The 23819-nt window shown below is 42.6% G+C and overlaps 1 protein-coding gene across 3 annotated transcripts; it reads left to right on the plus strand.

Annotated features, from left to right (window-relative positions):
* Positions 1-18574: 18574 nt before the first annotated feature.
* LOC112874763 (serine carboxypeptidase-like 18) lies at positions 18575-22322 on the plus strand. 3 transcript variants are annotated; one of them, XM_025938275.1, is made up of 13 exons: positions 18575-18835; positions 18933-19078; positions 19386-19462; positions 19552-19674; positions 19760-19862; positions 19978-20015; positions 20093-20194; positions 20482-20562; positions 20679-20852; positions 20994-21065; positions 21350-21582; positions 21782-21827; positions 21903-22322. In XM_025938275.1, the coding sequence occupies exons 1-13, from the start codon at positions 18672-18674 to the stop codon at positions 22122-22124; spliced, it is 1581 nt and encodes a 526-aa protein (XP_025794060.1). In that variant the 5' UTR covers positions 18575-18671; the 3' UTR covers positions 22125-22322. The 3 variants fall into 3 exon arrangements, with proteins under 3 accessions (XP_025794060.1, XP_025794062.1, XP_025794061.1); XM_025938277.1 differs by having other exon boundaries at positions 18577-18835; positions 21923-21997; XM_025938276.1 differs by having other exon boundaries at positions 18579-18835; positions 21989-22312.
* The last annotated feature ends 1497 nt before the right edge of the window (positions 22323-23819 follow it).

Genomic DNA, 23819 nt, shown 5'->3' on the forward strand with positions numbered 1-23819 from the left:
GCCGATTTATCGGCTGAGAGATCGGCTATATACCTATCGGTTACATACCTTCAACCACACTCCAATCGGCTACACAGGCCAAAGTACATAACCCTAGATCAGTAAGCTAACACAGTAGACACGCCTCTGTTAAGCACGACCAAAGCACATCAATCGGTTAAACCTGGTGTATCCTCATTAGTTAAGGCCAAGTCCGATACACCAACCAATTAGATAGACCAAAGACATGCTGATAATCTAATCGGCAAGATCCTTCCTTGTTCTATCCTTGAAGCACGGTACCTTTAACATTCCTATTCATATCAGCTGATTTGACCCCAGGTGAACCCAAATCGGCTAACCTCTTCTGCTTATATACCGAGACCGTTTTTGCCGTTTTCTCTTCCAAACGGAAATCAGCCGATTTCCTAAGGCAAGTAGGTAGCTCCCTCCTTTGCCAATTCTTTCGGCTAAACCCCTGTTGTTCCAATCGGCTCTGTTGTAATTTTCAACAAGTAGCCGATTCTAATTAGTTGTCCACCAAAAGCTCTATCCAAGTTTAGTTGCAAATCTTTTGTTTGTTATGTGAGTAGCATGTTAAATGAATGTTGAACTGCAACTTTGTTGTGAAGTTAAGATAGCTTCATATGCACACTTTAATTGTAATGTTGCATTGCATGTAGATACGACTACTTCCGCAAACGGTACCTACAAGATCTCCCAGGAGTCTGCAAAGAATGTTCCTGAAGAACAAGTGAACGTCACCAAGGGATTATCGAAAGCCCCGAACCAAAGTTTCGAAGATAACAATACTAACATCCCTGACTCCAGTCCCACCAGTAAAGGCAAGCCCCGGTGCATAACCCAGTATTTCAAATTACTACATTATGTAATCTTATACTTATATCTTATATCTTGCATTAAGTCTAGGAGATGAAATGGAACCATAGATGCATGAATCCTAGGAACCAATGTATTGCAACTGAGTTCATATCGAATAGATGCTCTCCTAATAGGACCGGTAAAAGTCGGGTGATTTTCTATCACTCGCGCGATATAGGAGTTGCTTGTTTATAATTCTGCAACCACTATAAGGATGATGGACAGGGTCATGTGCTGTATCATGACCTGAAGATTACCCTGTCTGTTTTGATAAAAGCTTTAAGGTCGAAATGTGTGGTAGTGGTGGCTAAGCGTTTGAAAGTACTATAAGCACATACCGTGAAATATGGTAAGCGGTAAGCCTAGTAACCAATCGGCCCGGCAAGTGGGCATACCTCCCACCACTCGATTAATTTGGTTTTTCTCATGCACCGACCTGTGGGAGTACGTTCTGCGTGGCAGATAGGAATACGGGTTTTGTAGTCGCGCTACAGACGTATGTCCTGCACAATTGGTGTGCGTACGGTCCTGCAAGTCGCTTGTGGTGGCCTGCCCACGATCCGAAATGAAAGTCAAACGGTTGCTTCGGAACAACTTGTGGATGTTCCAAGCGTGTGTGTTAGGTTCATCTTGTAAGATTAAATTCGATTCAGAATCGTCCACCTCTCACGAGGATTGAGACTGCTTATCCCTTTTGCCACATCGAGTAAAAAGTGTAATTGTTGATGGAATAATCTTGATGGATGATAATCTTTATCTTGCTTGTTTAGTATAGGTGCTTACCTAGAATGGCTAATCAAGCTAGAATCTGAAAGCTAAAACTTGAAAGCAAGTTATACTCTTTATTGCTTTTCAGCTAAAAATAAACCCAGGGCCTTTACATTGCCTGCATGAGTCTAGTTACGGGCTAAAGTATACCCCATCCCAGGTAAGCCTTGCTGAGTATTAGTATACTCAGTCTTGCTAGTTACATGTTTACAGGTAAAGTCTTTGAAGGTCCTACTCTTCCCTTACCTTGGCACTGTGCTCTTCCAGAAGGTTGGTCTGCGGAGTGGGATCCGCCCCCGGCCAACATTGATGATACCGAGTGATGTCATGCCTAGGCTCAGCATGACATCCGTCTTGACGACGTGTTGTGGATCATCGCGTATGTTTTCCACTGCCAAAAACCATAACTTTAACAGTTTTGTAATATTTTCTCTAAATTTGAAACTTCGTACTTCTTTTGGAAACCCTTGTAATATAATTCCTCGTGATGTAAAATATGATGATGATTGTATCTCTGGACTCACCTTCGTGTAAGGTAACCTTATTAGATCCTGTGTATCGGTGGTTTATCGGGACGTTACCCGACAGGTCAAGGGATTATACCGTTTGAAGCACGTTGGAGCCCTCAGGAATGGACTCACGTACTTGAGCCGGTATAATTCAGGTTGGTTCTGCCACACATGTTGCTCTCGGCCCAAAACTCTAACCCAGTTAAATTATGGCGATAACAATAGCTCAAAGCTTTGGGCGGAGAGAATGGCGGGAGGTCCACTAGGCTAGCATTGGCAGGTGAACGTAGTATATGCTGGTGGGAAGCTGACGTGTGGGGCCAGAATGGCGGATCTCCTATGGTTTCTCATGGGGATCATCCATGTAAGTAGCACGTGGGCGAGAAAACGAAGAGGTTGGGAGGTTTTGGGGCCAGGATAGCGCGCGGGGATGCGTGTACGGAGAGTTCGTGCGGTGAGGCTTTCCGGTGACCGTCCGTTTGAAATGTGGGCGACTGATGTGCGGCGGCTGTTTTTCCGCTTGGTAGATACTCATCACGTCCTGAAGCCGACGTGTGGACCCAAAGCCGATGGGTGGAGAGAGTGGTTGTGGTTTCTCGTGGGGCTTATCCACGGAAGTAGTACGTGGGCGGGAGGTTTGTGAGGTTCTGGGGCCAAGATTGCATGCGGCGATGCGTGTATTGTTATCTTAGCTTGCAATGTTCATTTTCAACTATCTTTTGGGTTATGTATAGTGTGAATCATGATGCTACAACCGACCCTTACACCCATCATTGCGCTGAAGAGGAAAGCAAAAAAAAAAGTGCAAAGCTCAAAACAAATGCAAACAAAAATAGTCCTAAAATGTTTTGAACATGGGTTAGGTCTGGATCAGCGCCACAAGATAAGAATAATATAAATGATGCATGCATGCACGACCAAAGAAAAATAGTAATTATGCATAGCTAAAGAAAAATAGAAAAAAATTGTTTGTCTTGATCGCCGATGTCGCTTAAGGCTTCAACTTGGGCGCTAAAAATATAAAAAAATGTAAAAAATGTTACAGTTGTGACCTTTGGCGAGTAACCTATCGATATCATCACTCAAAACTCAAAACATTGTCCATCGTCATCAGAAGAGATGCTACAAACTCAAAACTCACAATGAATCATGATCAAAAGTTTGTAACACTGATGTTATTTTGAGACCTTGTTTGTAGTAAAAAGACTAGCTCTGTCGTCACTAAAAAATGGTGTACATCTTCGACAAGATCCCAATTGCTGACATCAACAAAGGTTGTACACATTCTACATTTGATAAAATGATATTTCCATCAGCATACACCAGAATATTGACACAACCAGAAAGTAACTTCTTTGTGTTTTTTGCTTCAATTCGCTTTTGCCATAATATTTATTCAAAACATATAGCTCATGGCTAAAAAGATTGTTGCCATCATGAAAAACACACTTAGTGAGCTCACCCATTCTCCGCTTTCAGTCTTATTGGTACTCAGATCTAATTGCTATTTTTGTTCCACTCACAGAAGCTCCGTCGTAATCCCTTGCACAATTCCTTCGCTGGTCTGCACAACAAAATATTTTGCTATCAGACCATGCTTTTAACTGATAGCCAAAGATATGTTTGTTGCAGAAAACTTACCAGGTTTTGTGGTGGAATAATGATTCTTACTTTACTGTACTTTTGCTTAAGATCATTATACTTGAGGCATTGAACGAATGCATTGATAATGGTCAGGGCACTGTCACCTTCCTCTAAGCACTTTATCAGCTGACCCCCCGTCATGGTAATCCCGCCCACATTCAACAGCAGAAGATCATTGCTTTGCCAATTAAAAACATGATATGAATATCAGTCAGCTACTCAATTAAAACAACTCTCAACAAACTATAATCGTCCATAAACTTACCAGCACGCTTTGACAACTTGGTAGATCTCATCGCTCTTATCATGACCCAGGAATGTACGTGCTGCAAATTTCATGGCAATATTATATCTGGGCTTAGGAGCAGCCCTCCTCTTACCAAGCTGTTCTGTTGGTGACTGTAATGTACAAGGGGAAGAATTATCATCATGACTGTTTTCATCCACATGAGGCACTTCCTGGTTACTGCCTTACTGCCTGAAGTGTTCCCTGCATCTTTTGCACTGTCATCCCTAGAGAGCTCTTCCTGGACACTGCCTGAAGTGCCTTTCTCTCTCTTCTCTAAAAAATGTCATCCCCAGAGGTGACTTTGTCACTCTTCCCTGCATCTTGGGCACTGTCATCCCTATAGGACTCTTCCCTTCCAGAAATCAAAGGAGACAAAAAACCCTCATCCTCTTCCTCATCCTCATCATCATCAACTATAACTTCATTGATTGGGCTGAGTGCTGGGTTTATTCTATTCATCCTATGGTAGTGTAGGTTCATAGAAAGCTTCTTTCGGAACATCCGCACCACTTCCTGCATTTTTTTGAGGCATAAATCATTTGTTCTAGATTTTGAATAGAACCAAACTTGAAAAGCACAAGGCTCAATGTTTACCCTGTTGATGTTATATATGTTCATCTCCTGGAACCCTTGGATATATAACAAAATATGAAAACCACAATCATAACTGCAATAATCATTCAGTGATAACCACATAATTTGAGGTACAAAAGAACTAATAAGATAATTTCAGCGCTAAAAAAGGTGAACATCTACCAGTTTTCAGTTAAATAAACACATACTACGGTTTAAGTGTCATCCATTTACTTGTTATTTTGAGGCTGAACCTCTAGCGTTTCTACATGATACCCAAAGATGTCACAGTTGTGATTACTGCACAAATATGTCTTCAATTTATTTATCAAATTATCTGCCATTTTTTGATGTCTCACTGGACAGGAATCAAGGATATATATCTTTTCCAGCATAGTGGAAACAACAACCAAGGACCAGTGACCAAAAGAAACTATATGAATGAATATCTGAAAACAAAATCTATTGTCAAACTCATGGATCCAGTAACATTGAAATACAAAGACCTGATAAAATAATGCACAAACCTGTGTCACGCCCTTCACTTTCTCTGTTGTAAGCTCATTATCCAGATAGGTAGTTTCATTTCGTTGGTTCAGCAAATCTTCCTGGAATAATCAAAGAGACGACAATCATAGGTAAAGAATAACAACATAAAAAATTCATAGGCTAAGTTCTTGGATAAGTACTTACAACAGCATATTCACCAAGGATGATTTTGTCATTCCAGTCCATTGACCACAGGTGGCATACTAAATTCAGTATGTCTGAGTGCATATGACCATGGGGTTTGAAGCAATCAACAAACGTAGACTCAACCACACGGAACTCAACAAAATCCAACACAATTCCGTCATGGGTTCTATCTAAGACATGCTTGTTGTACTCACTCTCTACATCAAGACTGCAATCCTAATTCTGATGATAGAAATAAAGGATAGCATCAGTAAATTCTGCAATGCTCTCCCTGACCTTGAAAAGGGGCACGGATACTTACCTCAATCCTCTCACGCACCATTGCAAATCTTGCATAACAGCTATCCTCCCACCTCATAGACTGAAAAGGACACAAAGAAATACAAAGTGGTAATTATAGAACGATAACAGATGATTTGTACTTACATTAAAATTCTCTAGCGGCTTCACTTTCTTCAGACCCCTCCTCCACGGCACCTTTGCCTGAAAGGGGCAAAAAGAAATAAGAAGTTGCATCAACAACCACGTGCAGTCTTACAGGTTCCTTTTCATACCTTACGCTTCCTTTTCTTACTCCCATCAATTTGCCCAGTTGGTTCTTCCATGAGATGCAGCTTGAGCAACCTATCATCATACAAGTTGATTCTACCAGCTTCTCCCATTTTCATATAATTCCCCTCAATGCAGTCCACAAAAACAACCTGTGAACCAATGATTCTATAGTTAGTCACTTTCGTACCCAAAATGAGAAAAGATATTACTTGAAGCAGCTTCTAGTACTTACCATTAATACAGCAACACAACCATTCATCGAATTCTGTTTGTTCACAAACTCAGAACACGCTTTCTTTAAGTATTCATAGACCACATATGACCGGTCAATGTCACGTAGTTTTTCAAGGTCATGTACTGCTTCAAGTGTAGGTGCGGTTACAAAAATCGAGGATGTTGGCAGTAGCATTCTCTCTAACACCACCCCAAAGAAAAGCTTGACAAGCATATCCGTGTCTATATGTTTGGAGACGTCCTTGTCACCAGAATATCTAGCCAACGACTCAATGTTACACATGCTGAACATCTTTCTTTTTTCATCGGCATACATATCCTCGGCATCCACCTCATCATTATCCTCGCCATGGTCTTCAACATCTTCATTGCCCTATCCCTGATCCGCAGCAGAGCCAGGAGCACCACTGGCCCCCATGTCCTGTTCATTGCCCTAACCCTGTCCCTGATCCGTAGCAGAAGCAGAAGCAGGAGCATCATTGGCCCCCATGTCCCGTTCATTGCCCTCACCCTATTCCTGATCCGCAGCATTCATGTCCCGTTCAATGCACTCACCCTATCCCTGATCCGCATCATTGAACTTTGTAGTTACGAACTTCAACACTTTGTACATCCTGTTGTATTCTTGTGCTGCGTCTCCTTAGCAGAGCCAATTGGCATGTCAAGAACATGTTACACCACCTCCTGCGTGATCCACAATGATACACCATCCCTGATGCGGAGTTCAATTTGATTTGACACCGCATGAACAATTGCTTTCTCCATAAGCACTCCACAGATTTTTCTGCAGCAAAGGGCATCTAGCTTCAACTCGAGCAGCTTACTGAAACCTAGTTCTTTAATCCTCTCAATTGCTGCTGGTGGAAGGAGCTTAGCTACCAAACTCACACAGCTAGGGTTGCACCGTGTTGATGGCCCTTTGTTCTCACTAGGTTTGTGCTGCATATTCGACCCTTGCCCCTGCTTCTTCTTCACCATTGTGAAATTATGCAAAGCAACTTTTTGTTCACAAGTTTGGTATCTGAAATGTTATTTGAAAAATAATGCTATTAGTACATTGGGTTAGAACATCTCTGCCAATTACAATGATAATGGAAAAAAAACTTATCCTTGTATGACAACAACATTCAGAATTAAAAAGAAAGATGACCTACCCTTGTCTGGCAAATTGACCTACACTTTATCATAAACTATGCTCTAGGGGGTGAGGGGATCCACACATTCTAACCTCATTTGGCAAACTTACCTATTCTTTAACCCCAACACCATTTCCCCAAATTTCCTATTATCAGTTATTTGCGGTACATGAGGGTGCCAAGAAGAATGAAAGCAACTATGTTATTGACATTAGCAGCAGTAATCAACTTAAATCTAACACAAAGTTGTCTCGAATAAACAGAATCCAACGTAATTACATCTCTATCAACATAGGTAGGCTAATAGCAAAATCATGTACCACACTGAATTAGAACTAAGTTTCTCGGTTATAGCTTAGATGGGACACATCCTATCAAATAGATATGAAATTACTGATGGCAAGCTAAACAAATATTAATTTACCAACATGAGTCTTAATTGTCGGTGTTTTACCGGCTGCCCACCGAGGGGTATACCCAAGGTGGTAAGTTTAGGTGAGGAGACGCCGAGATCAGGAACTCGAAGGTGCAAGGAACACAAAACTTAGACAGGTTCGGGCCACGAGGCGCGTAATAGCTACGTCCTGTATGGTGGTTTGTATTGCCTTTGATGTAGAATGATCTTAGATGATCTTCTTTTGAGAGGGTCCCTCTCCCCCCTTATATATCCGGGAGGCCAGGGTTACAAGGATACTAACCAACACCAGCCAAGAAATCGTACCAGAACATATCTCGGATAGATTCCTTCTGTATCGGTTAGCTTTATCTCCTATTTAAACGGGATAAGTAAGAGATAAATAGGAGATAAGATGGACTTAATCTCTTAAACCTCTTTAAACTACGTTATGTACACAGTCCCGTAGCCCCGGGTCTGACATTAATCCCTCAGGTGATGGTACATGAGGGAACATACACGTAACAGGGAATGAAAGCAACATATACAAAATTGGATAGTAACATACTAATAAAAGCAAAACTGAGGGATTCAAAGGCAACACATTCTAGCCTCGTCAGAATTTCCCAGAATTTGGCAAAACTGAGAGATCCGCACATTCTAACCTCGCTTGGCAAACTATGTATTGCGCATCGGATTGATGTTGAGGAGCAGGAGAACACGGGTACTAAGCTGATTAAAATGAAGACAAATGCGAGTGGCGTCTCCTCCCGCCTCCTGTGTCCTCCTCCCACCGCCGTCCCTATCCCTGTCGTGACGTGCCGCCGCCTCTTATGAATATGAATTTAGGCGCTGCAGAGGTGATCTTAATTTTATTGTTTACTAAGAGACTTAAGGAAAGCATTTCCATCTCTGGATGATTGACACCATTTCCATTTACTAAGGTGATCTTAATGTTATTGTTCCCTATTTCACTTTCATGGTTGGCATCATCGAAAATAACTTCCTCAATGTGTTCTTCTATGAGTGCAGCCTACAGCCCCTGATGACGGACACCATTTCCATCTCTTCAACGGCATCATGGATCTCCTTGAACACCCCCCTTGTCCAATGACTCCTCACTGGATCCTTCACCATCCTTAAAATTGGCAGTTTCGTCCTTCTAAGCTGCCTGTTCGGTTCCACGACACCAGGTGATCTTGTTGGTATCTTGGCAACCAGTTTCCATTTCTTTTATGCATAGGGAACCGCAGATTCTTATCAGAATCTATACACCAGGCGGAGGCATCGTCATCTCGAAGTAAATCGGTGAAGTTGTGTGCCTCGAAACTGCGCCACCCTCCAGCTGCAGCAACAAATGCTCTCATGTAGGGCATGAGGAAGAAGGTGAGGAGGGGCAGCGCGTGGAGCTCACGGAAGTGGTGGTGGAAGGTGGGGGAGGAGCGGACGGCACGGAGGAAGGCCCAACAATGGAAAGCCGCGTAGGCGAGGCTTGTGACGGTAGGGAGATGCAGAAATATCTCACGGAAAAAGTCATCGTTGAGCGCACTTATGGTGGTGGGAGCTGGCGGCACCGACAAAGGTGGTTGTGGGGAGGTTATGGCTGCGAATTCACAGAACTTGAGGGAACCAGTGCAGATGTACACACACAGGCTGCGGCTGAGAAGGCAGCGCAGCAAGCGAGCGAGCAACCAGCAGCATCACACATGCAAAGCTGGAAGCAACAAATGCAAACAACATGAAGCCGGCATAGCAAGCAAGCAGCAGATGCAAAATAGCCTATGGCTGCCTCAGGCCAGCCCCACGAGGCTGCACGTCATGGTGCTGGAGCGGCCGCTAGGCGCCGACTGGCTACTGCGGCTCGCGTGCTGTTGTGCCGCCAGCCGCCGCTGCTCGTCCTACCGCCGTCGCTGCACCAGTGAAGAGATAAGGTTTCTTCGATGGAGATAGAACATCGGAAGTGGACTCATCGTGCAAAGGCGATATAAGCCCGCAAGTGCACAGGCCAGGCCATGCTATAAGGCCCATCTACTACACCATCTTGTTATTTACAGTATTTTTCTTTTAGCTATCCTTGTATGGAGAATCGTGCCATCCGTGTATACGCAAAGCTGAACTGAACTTTCAGATCAAGAATGATTACTTACTAGCTCTGAAGATAATGTGCGACACAAGATATTCTAGAGAAGAGGCAAATCAAATTGCCATGTTCTTGTCAGGGACAATTCCACCATGTGATCCTTATTGGAGTTACCTCAGATTCAATAGACTACTGGTGCACTAACAACATTGCCAAGCCATCCAAAAAAAGAATCTATTGGAGACTTAGTTACTGCCATCATCTCATCAACTCTTTTACGTGAAGCTCGCCGCCGCCGCCACTGCCACTGCCGTGGTGGAGCTGCCTGCCGCCATCAGGTGCGCCACCGGCCCTCTCGTTCCCTCTCCTAGATCTAGTTTTTGTCTGCCTACGCATGGCTAGGGTTGAGCTAGTGGACCTCTCTTTCCCTCTCTCAGCAACACACATGCATTCAACAGCACACAATAATACAAAAAGTCCTCACGCACCAACCCATCAGACCAAGGGTAGAAGAATGAGCAATGAAGTCCATAGTTGATGTTCTTAACTCATTGAGCTCAAGTGAAGTACTTTGAATTACCTTCTGCGTTGCACTTGGGCTATTGAAATCTCTCAAGCTTATGCTGAAACCATCCATAACCAGTGATTCCATTAGGTGGGGCTGCAGAAGATTAGTAATATGGCATGTGTGTGGGAGGTTGTCCTACCTTGCTAGTTGAGGGTGAGGTTCACCAACATATAAACCCAAGTGCCACGTGTATTTCAACCCATAAGTTAATCCTTTTACGCGAAGCGAGGATGAAAGCGTAAGCGGGGTTGGTGCATGTGGCAACGGAGGAGAGGGAGTCGGAGTCAGTGGGCAAGAAGGATGCCAAAAACCGATAAAAAGTTTTAACAACCAAGGGCTGCTAAAGCTTTCCCTACGTCCGCTGATGAAGCTCATAGAATGAAAAAGCTCTAACAATCAAGATTTGCTCCCAGGAGTCCACATCTTCTGCATCTCAGTCTTGAAGCACGTCTCTCCTTGAATCTTTCACGCAGAAGGAAGCTACAGAATTATCCTCTAGAATTTTGCAAAGGAAAAGCTCAACGACTTATGGTCTCGTTTGCAAACATGGCTGAAAGCATAAAGAACATGTGAATTAAGGATGAAGCACAACTTTATCAAGATAAGAAGAACAACCTCTTAGTTCTGGAAGAGGATGGGTTTGAAGTTGGCCCCCTAAGGTCCATCTCCATAACCTGCTTTGTTCAAGGAATCGCCAGATTAATCTCAAGAATAGGAAAAGCAAGTTTGGAGAAAGAGATACTCAAGATAGAAGCTGTCAATTGTGGATTAGAGAAACAAGTCAAGTTCCTTGACATGTGTATCAAGGGGATGGAGGAGCAGAAATACCAAGAGATGAAAGCTTATGTTTCCATGCAGAAGTAGCAAACTGCTCACCTATTTCAAAGCTCCAAGTTGACCTGCGCCAAGTTGAGGAATCACTCGCGTCTGTTGAAGCTGATTTCTGCAGCATTGCTGCTGCACCGTGCAATCCCTCTTCTTGAGAAGCACTGGGCTCTAAAAATTATTTTTCTTTAGTTTATCTAATTCATTAATCAAAATAATCTGCTGTGATTCAAGAACATCCATAATAGACCGTGCACTGTTCAGTTCCCTTTATGTGGCTTCCTTCTACGTGAAAGATTCAAGGGTATACGTGCATCAAGACTTAGATACAGAAGATGTGGACTCCTGGGAGCAACTCTTGATTGCAAAAGCGTTTTCATTCTATGAGCTTCATCAGTGGATGTAGGGGAAAGCTTAAGCAGCCCTTGGTTGTTAAAACTTTTTACTGTTTCTAGGCATCCTCCGTGCCCACTGACTCTGACCCCCCCCCCCTCCATTGCCGGTGCCCCATCATGGCGCCCCAGTCGCAGGGCTGAGTCAGAGGAGAGGAGCAAGGGCACGAAGCAGGTGAAGGTAAGGTGCAAGGATGAGGATGAGGAGAGGGGCATGAGGATGACGCCGGTGATGGTAGCGCATCGGATTGATGTTGAGAAGTAGGAGAACACGGGCACTAAGCCGATGAAAATGAAGACAAATGTGACTGGCGTCTCCTCCCGCCTCCGTGTCCTTCTCCGACCACCATCCCTATCCCTCTCGTGCCGCGTCGCTGCCTCTTGTGAATATGAATTTAGGCGCTGCAGAGGTGATCTTAATGTTATTGTTTACTAAGGAGAATTAAGGAAAGCGTTTCCATCTCTAGATGTTGGACACCATTTCTATTTACTAAGGTGATCTTAATGTTATTTTTGCCTATTTCACTTCCATGGCTGGCATCATGGGAAATAACTTCCTCAATGTGTTCGTCTGTGAGTGCAGTCTGCAGCCCCTGATGATGGACACCATTTCCATCTCTTCAACTGCATCATGGATCTCCTTGAACACCCCCTTGTCCAATGACTCCTCACTGGATCCTTCACCATCCCTAAAATTGGCAATTTCGTCCTTCACAGCTGCCTATTCGGTTCCATGACACCAGGTGATCCTGTTGGTATCTGGGCAGCAAGTTTCCATTTCTTTAATGCGTAGTGAACCGCAGATTCTTATCAGAATCTGTACACCAGATGGAGGCATCATCATCTCGGAGTAAATCGTTGAAGTTGCGAGCCTCGAAACTGCACCGGCCTCCAGCAGCAGGGACAAATGCTCTCATGTAGGGCACGAGAAAGAAGGCGATGAGGGGCGGTGAATGGAGCTCGCGGAAGTGGCGGCGGAAGGTGGGGGAGGAGCGGACGTCGTGGAGGAAGGCCCGACAGGTGAAAGTCGCGCGGGCGAGGCTCGTTACGATAGGGAGATGCAGGAATATCTCGCGGAGAAGGTCATCGTTGTGCGCCCTTATGGTGGTGGGAGCTGGCGGCGCCGACAAAGGTGGTTGTGGGGAGGTTATGGCTGCGAGTTCACAGAACTTGAGGAACCAGTGGAGATGTACACACATAGGCTTTGGCTAAGAAGGCAGCGCAGCGCGCGAGCGAGCAAACAGCAGAATCACGCATGCAAAGCTGGAAGCAACAGATGCAAACAACCTGAAGCCGGCATAGCAAGCAACCAGCAGATGCAAAATAGCCAGTGGCCGCCTCAGGCCAGCCTCGCGAGGCCGCGCGTCATGGTGTCCGCTGCCAGGCGCCGACTGGCTACTGCGGCTCGCGTGCCGTGGCGCTGCCAGCTATCGCTGCTCATCCTGCCGCCACCACCGCACCAGTGAAGAGATAAGGTTGGTTCGATGGAGATAGAACGGCGGCAGTGGGCTCGTCGTGCAAAGGCGATATAAGCCCTCAAGTGCATAGGCCAACCCATGCTATAAGGCCCATCTACTACATCATCTTATTATTTACAGTATTTTTCTTTTAGCTATCCTTGTATGGAGAATCGTGCTATCCGTGTGTACGTGAAGCTGAACTTTTAGATCAAGAATGATTACTTACTAGCTCTGAAGATAATGTGTGACAGAAGATATTCTAGAGAAGAGGCAAACCAAATTACCATGTTCTTGTCAGGGACAATCCCACTAGATGATCCTTATTGGACTTAACTCAGATTCTACGGACTATTGGTGCACTAACAACCTTGCCAAGCCATCCGAAAAAAGAATCTGTTGGATACTTAATTACTGCCATCATCTCATCAACTCCCTCAAAGAAGGGTCCAAGGTAGGCCATGAAGCTTATAAATCTTCTGCAGCCCCACCTAATGGAATCACTGCTTATGGATGGTTTCAGCATGAGCTTGAGAGATTTCAATGGCCCAAGTGCAACGCAGAAGGTAATTCAAAGTACTTCACTTGAGCTCAATGAATTAAGAGCATCAACTGTGGACTTCATTGCTCATTCTTCTGCCCTTGGTCTGCTGGTTGATCCCAAAAGTGATTCAGCTCTGAGGAAATTAGTTGAGCAGCTTGGTTTCTTGGGCTGTCAACTGCAAAACAATGGCAGACTATACTCTAGCAACTTAGTGGAGGATTGCTACAAGTTTCTGAAAAAGTGTAGCAGAAGCAACATGTGCTCTGATCTTTTAAAGGTACATGATGTTGTTAAGAGTTCATTTTACAGTGGTTTAAACCCATTCGAGGAACTAATCCATTCAATTTCAGTAAGGGGAAGGATTGAACATTCATCATCTAAAGCACTAGCGGAACCTGGAAATCTTTTCAAGAAAATGATGGCAATACTCCGCGGAACTATGCATGTCTGGTGTTTAAGAAGGTAGCGGCTAAGAATATAAAATTGAATATAGCTCCAATTGATGTGAAAAAATTTTGCTAGTTTTGTCTTGATGTTATATACCTGTTAAAAATATGTTTGCTCCCAAAATATTTATATTATTTTTCACTTTATTAAATATGTGTCTATCTTGTTAATTGCATAATTAATTCTCTGCTTGTCCAAAAATTATGAAACCAATTTTGCTAGCTTCCTTATGGAATGTACTATCCATTAAACATATTGGTTGTTATGAATTGTTTGTAGATTGGTGCAGTTTAATCTATGTTTGTTTAAACCTAGTTAACTAGTAAATTGCACAATAAATACATATGAGCCTCAAAAATTGTGGATCCAATTTTGTTTGCTTGGTTGAACCTTTATCTACTGTATAAAATTGATAAAACACTTGAAGTAGTTATATATTCATATAGTTTCTAAATTATTGATTAAGAGGTTGCTACCTAGTTGAATGCATGGCTAATTATTTTTATGATGCTCCTAAAATCATGAAACAATCTTGTTAGTTACCTATTCCATGATATGCTGTTGTTAAATGTTATCTTTCATGCTATGGTGGTAGAAGGATATTAATTTAGATATGTTTGCTCTAGAACTACCTTACTTGCAAAATACCTGTTAAAAGCATATCATATTTATCTTTAATTAAGAAAGAGGAGTTGATAAAGATAACAAACTCAACTATTTGCTCTTTTGTGGAATGAAGTTATTACCTTAACTAAGATGTGATGTTACTAGCAGCTACCCATTAATTCTTGATTTGTCTAAAGTTAACTATAATAATGTTATCAACTTGTATGAGCATGCTCTATTCTCTAATACTCTTTGTTGATAACTATCATGAACTAACCCCATGGTTCATTCTTCATGTTGTGATGAGTCACTCACTTATTACTTAATATGACAACTAATAATAGCACAACTAGTTATGATGGCATCCTCATATTACAACTTGTCTTGTAGAGTGTGTGTAAATGTATGAATAACTGTTTTGGCATCTTCACCCTATGTAATGCTTGTGTATCCTAATCCCTCTCTTAATTGTTTACTTGCTGACCCTGAATCATTTTAGCCTTTACCTCCCATAAGCCATTGCATCTCATATGCATTCATAGCATTTTCTAATTTATGCATCTGTCTATTTTCTTAGAGAATGACATTCCGGAGTGTCACGGTTGTGCAGTACCAAGGCAGGCACCTACGTATGTCAAACCTTACTTTTGAATTCTTAAATTGCTATTATGAAATATTGCTTGTGCATGGGCTTAATCCTACCTAGTTCATGTGATATGTGTAGAATCCATTTGGCATGTTTTCCCTTGTAGCTCTAGAATAACTTATACTGGGTAAAGTATGTATGTTTAGACTTCTTGAAATAATTTTCCTAGCCATGCTTAGCTTACAGTAGAATTCGAGAGATGGCAAGATCACCATCATTCGTGAGCTTTAGGGTGTTTGCCTAAATATACTTGAGTAGATGAGAAAGATTAAACTATGAGCAAGGTATGAATGATGGATCCAGACTTGAGCAAGTGTGGTAGGGCCATATTGGGAGTGGAATCCAAGTGGCATAGGCTTGCTTGAGTTGGTTAAGGACTGACACGTCATCGCTTTGATACTTGAGCACTATCTCGTACAAACCACATGCTTAATCTGGGAATGGTAAGTAAGCTAAGTACCATACGCGCACCCTTCACTGATCGGATTCGGAGCGGTTTGTGATGGGGTGTAGTCGGTGGTTCCGTTGCACACCTATCCATCCTGACTGTTTGATCAGCATCGGGGATGGGTATGCGAACGGTTGACACATGAATCACAGCTTACAGACTGACGAGTTGTATGTCCTATGGTCTCGTATCGTGTGGGAAAAGTTGTACCCCCGTGCAGGGTCTTAATCTAATGCAATAGCCGCGCTCCTGGTCAAAGAGCACGCTCTTGTACTTTGACTTTAACGTAGAGTTTCGTGAAGGGTTTATGGAAGATTGAGCTCATGATTACATGATCACTTTACTTATGCAATTGTATTGGTGCTTGTTATAGAAATGTAGATGTCATATCATTTTCTTATCAACTTCATAAATTATGCTCGCATTTTTATAGATTAATGTTAAAATTTGACTAGCCTCGTGCATCCACCAAATGTATAGTATTATAGATAAGTCCTGCAAGTATGAAATGTACTTGCGGTGTTGTCGTTAAGTTGTTTTGCTGATTTTCTTCTAGGGGGTGACAACCACATTCATCCCGCCGGAGCCGGCAATGTGGATGTATGGTGAAAGTCACGCAAAGCTTATGCAAGTGGTGTCTTATGGGCAAGGATCTCATTATTGCTCCTTAATACTCTCTAACATCCCGCTGCATTATAGCTCTGAATCTAAGTAAAAACATGATAGGATAGCCAACTAGACCTAGACTATATCTTAGTTTATAAAGAACCTTACTTTAATTGGTGAAAACCTTCATGATTAGTTGTATATGTTATAGTTAGAGTTCAAGAGTTTTTGTAAGATGTTCAAGATTTGTAATCCAAAGTTTAAAATTTTGCTCTCATATACATCCTTGTGATGGTTGTTATGATGCACAAATGGTATGCAAGTTGTTCATGGCGATGCTCAAGACGCATACCATGTGTGTGCCATACCACATCAGGTAAAAATATACACTTACTCCAATCCATGGCTAAAAATCGTATATAATATTTTTACAAGAATCACTGGATTGCTTTTTGTGATGCAGCCAAAACTTGCTCGTATTGGACTCCTTGGATTGGCTAAAGAGTAGATATAATAATTTCTTTTTCATCCTCAAAATGTTAGCGAATTTCTTATCTTCCATACTACATCATACATCATGCTAATTTTTCCATAAAAGTAAATATTTAGAAACTAATTTCTCATTTCTTTCTTTTTAAAACAGCGCTTACGGGCACTACATTGAAAAAGGAGGTGCTCATCCCGCCGATAAAGATTTAGCAATGAATCTACGCACAACCTTCCTGTGCCACAAGCAACCTACAAATTTCTATACTGCGGATATTACATGTGCGAGCATATGAGGGTACAAGAGAGATATACAACAAATTCTGAATGGGCAAGGGACTACTCTTTATTAGGGATAGATGTATATGTGTATATTATTTTTGTGTCTATCTAACATTTGCTTAATCTTTCTGTGGATTTATTAATTGCATATTCATCCAAGAAGGAACATGGGGGCACTCTATGACAAACAACTCCTAGAAGTAGTGGCCGATTTATGTCATTTCGTTATGCATGAAGTGATCCACCTAGACGACATATTTTTCCAAAAAGACCACCAATTAGCAACGGACTCTAAATACATTAGTCTTCATGACTGGGCGAACCAGCAGTACCGTGCCGCCTCAAGTAACATTGGAAAATAGAAGAAAAATATGTATTCAACCAGCAATTTTAATGATGTACTCTAATGATGCAATGTAATGATATATATATGCTTTACTACTTTATGATTGAATTTTGTATGTGCAAATATTTATATTTATGAAACATATTCCATATCGATCACTATGACATTCGATTGCGCACTAGCTTGATAGGTCAAAATTGGCGGGAAACAAAATTTTAAAAAGTAGCGGGAAACAGCTTTGGAAAATTTAAACTCAAATCAGTGAAATTTTAGATGGAAAGATTGTTTTTAGGGGAGTGTCATGCCCTAATCCACCTCTGGAAATCAATTTTCAAGGGCAGGTTATGCCCTAACCCGCCCTTGAAAATCAATTTTCAGGGATGGGTCATGCCCTAACCCACCTCTGAAAACACCATTGTGGGAAAACACCGTTTCCAAGGGTGGGTCATGGGCTGACTCACCCCTGCAAACAGCTATTTTTAGTTACAAGAAACGAGGACGCTTACCGCACCTGTCCCTACAAATATTGTTTCATCCGTCCCTAAAAACATTTTCTGCGGTAGTGCAAGGACTATTAGGATTATTTCGCTTAAGCTGGGATTAATCAATGGACCATAACCCAGTTTAGTCAACATAATTTGGACCGTTCCTCACACTAATTCTCTTTTCTTCTATTTTACAAATTTTGTTCAAGCTTAAATTTTGAACGTCCATAGATTGTGTGATTTATCTATGCGACTATTCGCATTTTCATTGGAATTCATGGTGCATTTTTTGAGCTAGCACTGCCTTGACATATTTGACTACGATGTCCGTCAACGTAGCAGATAAGATGAAAGTGGCTGTGGTAAGCTCATGAAAGCTTCCAAATTCCAAGATACTGTCCAATCTACTTCTCCGTCGCCACACGCAGTTCATCCCTACAACCGTGCTGGGAAGGGGAATCAAGACAAAATCTACAATGGAGCCAAAAAAAATGTGCGGCGCGTATGATTTGCAAGCAGGAAATCGACTAGAGTATATATGGACTGAGGATGATCCTCTGCTTCAGCTGCTGCTGCAAACTATGCAGAAATCAAGGATATATCCACTTGGCAAAGCAACAAACACATGCATGCAAACAAAACGCACAAACAACAAGCAGGAAAATGAGAGACGAATTGACAAAAGAGACAGGGATACTATTGTTTTTTTAAAAAAAAAAGGGCGGCAGAGATACTATTGCCTGGAACAAAGGAAGTAGGGACTGGGCTGCCTGCCTGCGTTCACCCTTGCGGCAAAAATGGCAGCTACAAGTTTCCACTGGAAACTCTGGTGGACCTTCGTCTTCCTCTGCTGCTCCTCGTCTTCCTCGTCGCGCCCTCCGGTCTCCTCCAACAGCAGCAGAGGCGTCATCAGCCATCTCCCAGGCTTCCAGGGACGCCTCCCCTTCTACCTCCAGACAGGGTACCTACTAATCCTTTGGTTCCTTCAATTTTCTTCGCAACCTGCATCAATCCATCCTGTGTTATTCCTGGACCATTCGGCTGAGGCATAGTTGCAGCTACGTCGAGGTGGACCAGAGCAATGGCATCCGCCTCTTCTACTACTTCATCCACTCCGAGCGGAGCCCCGCCGACGACCCTCTCGTGCTCTGGCTCACCGGCGGCCCCGGATGCTCTGTGCTCACCGCTCTCGCCTACGAGATCGGTGTGAATGCTACTAATATCATCTTCCTGACTACTCAAACACATCATTGGGGATTGATCTAGCAACTCTTCATTTTCTTTTCTTTTCATTTGCCAACAAATTTACTTATTGTCCTAGTGAACAAATATATTAGAATCTCTTCTGAGGACAAGTAGTATGTATCTATAACTGTATAACCTATACGACGTTGCCATTTTCTTCTTTTGCCTTAGTAGTTAGTACTAGATAGTTGCCATCATTACCTTTTCATTCATTCATCAAAAGGAGCAGAAGATGATGTATGCAAAATTAGTGCTGTAATTTGCAGGTCCTCTTCGCTTCGACCTCCACAGCTACATCGATGGTGTGCCCAGGTTGGTGCACAAAAAGGATTCATGGACCAAGGTTTACTTCGTCTCTGTCTCAACTCACAATGCATATGACAAAAGAATGCTCCTTCTCGTCGCTCCTTCAATTCCCTTTTGCACAACCAGGTCAGCAATGTCATTTTTCTTGATTCTCCTGTTGGCACTGGCTTTTCATATTCCGACACGGAGCAAGGATACCAGTCAAGTGATACCAAAGCTGTCAAGCAAATTCTCATCTTCCTGAAAAAGGTCACGTCTCCTCCAACTGATTTCAACTTCATCCATAAAAACCCCTAATTGACGAAATGCATTCCAAATTCATCAAATTTTGCAGTGGTTTGATGAGCACCCAGAGTTCTTGTCAAATCCTCTTTACATCGCCGGTGATTCGTACTCTGGTAAGATCGTGCCAACTGTCACCTCTGAAATCGCCATAGGTAACCCTTCTCTTGCTTTCATTTTTTCCTATTACTGTTATTTTTTGTGCACGGCATTCTTTCACTACACTTTTCTCTCTCTACAAATTACTTAGTTAGGCGATGCCTTTTCCAGGTAAACAAGTTGGCAGTGAACCAAATTATAATCTAAAGGTTTGACAACCGTACCATTATCTGATACTAGGTCTCAATATAAGGGCTTGAGAATATTTTTGGAATATCATGTTCAGGGCTACCTCGTGGGCAATCCAGTCACAGATCCTTTCTTTGACAAGCCATCGAAAATCCCATTTTCTCATGGGATGGGTCTCATATCGGACGAAATGTATGAGGTAAGAATGGACAAAACTGAAAATAAAAAAAGGGACATGGAAAGCATCTCGTGGCTTTGTCGATGGGAGTGCCAAACCCTCTGAGATTTGGTGACCAGCAAGCATGCTGGTTTGAGGCCAAATAGACTGCCTCTTAGCTGGAGGCTCTACTAGCCTAGATATTTCTCGGTTCATAACAAATTGAACAGCTTTACCTATTCACCTCAATTGCTAAACTTAATACTATGGTAGTAATGCAATGTACCCATATAACTGATAATGACAAACGGATTTGTAGCTTTCTCCAGGCGTACATGAAGAGATGCAATGCAGGTGACAACAGCCGCCAAAGCATTGAGTGCACAAACAGCATTGACGCCATAGATGAGGCAAATACATGAATACTATTATTATCAAATTCTACTTATTTTCCAATCATAACATTTCTATTCACTTCTCCAACGACTCTGCAACCGAATAGTTGATAAATGGTTTCTTTGTGAAGTGCATCAAGGACATATGCTCGAACCATGTTCTGGAGCCCCTCTGCACCGATGATAGTATTCATCATCACAAGCTCAAGCCAAAGCTGAATTTAGGTGCGCGGGAGATGCTCCAGCGCCAGGAGTACAATGCAGATACAGAGATTCGCTTGTCTGAGATTTCATCACAGTGCAGAGTCAGTAACCAAATGTGCTATCCTTTTTTTCCATTTCTTTTTGCAAAATTTTAGGCTACCATACCTTTTGGCTTATATGTACACAACTTTTAAGTGATCTTTCCTATCTGACATGTTAAATGATCGCACAATTCTTGGCAGGCGGAAGGATACATAATGTCCGGGACATGGGCAAACAATGACAAAGTAAGAGAGGCTCTTGGTATTCGCAAGGTATCACTTGGATGTAGGCATGTAGCCCAGTCTCTTGTCTTGAACACTCCATTTATGCTTGAATCCTCAAACTCCAGCCAGAGGCTATGTTACCATGCACTAGAGCTCATCAATAATCTACCTGGCATGATTCCAGCTCGTCTTACAGGGAATCTGTCCTCCTTTAGCCTTTTCATTTCAGATAAAGGAAATTGTTGCAGCCTCTGGATCGCGAGATGCACTTATAGCCTCTCCCTTTGCTTTCTGATAAGCTGAAAATACAACCCATCAACCCTATAATGCAGGGAACTGTTCCTTTGTGGTCAAGGTGCGACTTCGACATACCTTACACTTTTGATATTCCAAGTACAGTGAAGTACCATCTGGATGTGACCACCAGAGGCTACAGGAGCCTTGTTTACAGTGGTGATCATGATCTGGTTGTCCCTTTTATCGGTACACAAGCCTGGATCAAGTCTCTTAATTTCTCTGTTGTGGATGAGTGGAGGCCATGGTTTGTCGACGGGCAAGTTGCAGGGTGAGTCCATATTACTCAATGATCCTTCCTTCCAGAACACCTAGAATATGCTATTCAATCCGACTGTAGTCTGAACATCAAACCACTGGTTTCGGCCTGTTTTTACATGTCCCTGAACCTGAATCCTGAAACTTGTTCTGATGCTCAATATGAAATCAGTTATGCAACAGACAGTTTGACAAGATATATGTTTACGCAGATTTACGAGGTCATACTCTAATAACCTCACATTTGCAACGGTGAAGGTAAGAAGGCTGGATGTGTCCTCAGTCCCCTGTTATTCGTTCAGTGTGGAAGTTTTTCTTGTTTTGTTATATTAGTCTGAAGATTGGTGTTTCAGATCATGTGATAGCCAGGAAGATTGGCCTTACATACATTTCTCTGTATATTATGGCTTGGATCACAGGGTGGTGGACATACTGCTCCAGAGTACATGCCAAGGCAGTGCTTTGCTATGTTTGAAAGGTGGGTATCTGGTGACCCCCTTTGACGGCCTACTTGGAGCTCAAGGGGTAAAAATCGGTGAGAAAAAGAAAAGATGAAAGCCGTGTATACGTGAGTCCAAGTTATATAACTATGACTGTGGATGTGTAAATGGTAGATCAGCAACTACAAATCTACAACTCAATGTAAGACACATCAAGTACCTCGACAAAATGCTGCCTATGAAAAAAGAACATGTATTCTTACTATTTCTATTCAGAAGAAAATATAAAGTACTACATATCTATATAAATAAATCGTACCGCGACAAAAAATTCTGATATACAACTGTTAATGGCTCTGAAGCTTAAACCTAGTGTTTGCATGTCATCTTCAATTCGGCACCGTTTGATCGGCGGTTATCCCCATCGCCAGCGAGTTGGGTAGCCTAGAGAGCGCGAAGTGATTGCATTGGATCAATCTAGCCGCAGCTTGGTCACACTGCCGTGGCAGAGCAAGCGCAACCAGAGAGCGAGGATGAGCCGCAACTCAGAACGAGTAGCATCTGCAGTGTACGTGAACTGGCGGCCAGGAAAAAAATACACATGCGCGCAACCGGTTATCAACATCAGTATGAGAAGAATTACAGACGTAGGGATTTCCATTATGTGGTTAACTTATCCAAAGCGGCTATGGCCTAATAATAACTTATAGCCGAAGACTGAAATTAATCAAGACTAATCTGGTTGAGATCACGTCTAGTCGGTTACGGTACCTCTCCTCCTTTTCTTTACGGGAACACATGTCTATTGACATAATCACCAACATCACACTTTGATTAGCAATATCTATCACAAGAAATACTCCTATATCACCCTAATAGAAAGAGTTTGTATTTATTTTCTGTTCTTCTAAGAAAATTTCCATGGCAAAAAAAAATTACATGGCCGTCCATTCAAAAAGAATCCTAATAGAAAGAGTTCTATATTATTTTTTGATTGGAGGAAGTAGTAAAAATATTATGTAGACTAGACTAAATCAATATCAGACTTGTGGAGCCGTCCATTCTTCCCAAGAAAAAAGTTCCTCCCTTCTGGATGTCCCCGCCGAGGTTTGGAGGTGCATCTATGTTAGGAAAGGGGAACCTACGCTAGCGCCAATTCATAATTGTACCGCGTTCGACAAGAATTTCCTATAAGCAGATGATCATGGATCGTTACCACTAGACGTGTAGCGCAGCGGAAGTAGAGTTGGGGTAGCTCGCCCCAACGTAGTCACACGTTGATAAAGAGGAAGCAGATCGCAGCTTGCAGCTCCTCCTTATCACACCGATCAACACCACAGCAATGCAGCAGCGCCTCCTCGAAGTCCACACGTACGGGCGGGAACGCTGGTCACCGGTGTGCTAGCACCGCGCGCTCCGCTAGGGCTTCATGGAGAAGAGAGGCGGTGGCAGCTAGGGTTTGTGGTGCAAGAGCATTAGCCGCCCACAGCTCCACCCCTCATTATATTGACCCAGCAATGGACTGTCACGCCAAAGACCAATTAGGGTTCTAATCCTTCTTGATCAATATCCAGCCCACGCATGATTGCCTTTTGGACATATCACCAACAATCTCCCACTTGCACTAGAGATCATCGTATAGGAAAGTTTTCATCTTATGTGATCTGTAAGGTTTATGTGTGAGTAGCTGTATTGTAAGAATCATTCTTGCACTACTAATCAGCAGAGGCACCTAGCAGGGTGTGTTGACTCCCACGCACACATAAAGATCATATCGGCCAAAATCTTTGGATATACACATTTACTAATC

The sequence above is a fragment of the Panicum hallii genome, chromosome 9 (assembly GCF_002211085.1).
Source record: "Panicum hallii strain FIL2 chromosome 9, PHallii_v3.1, whole genome shotgun sequence".
Classification (NCBI taxonomy): Eukaryota; Viridiplantae; Streptophyta; class Magnoliopsida; order Poales; family Poaceae; genus Panicum; species Panicum hallii.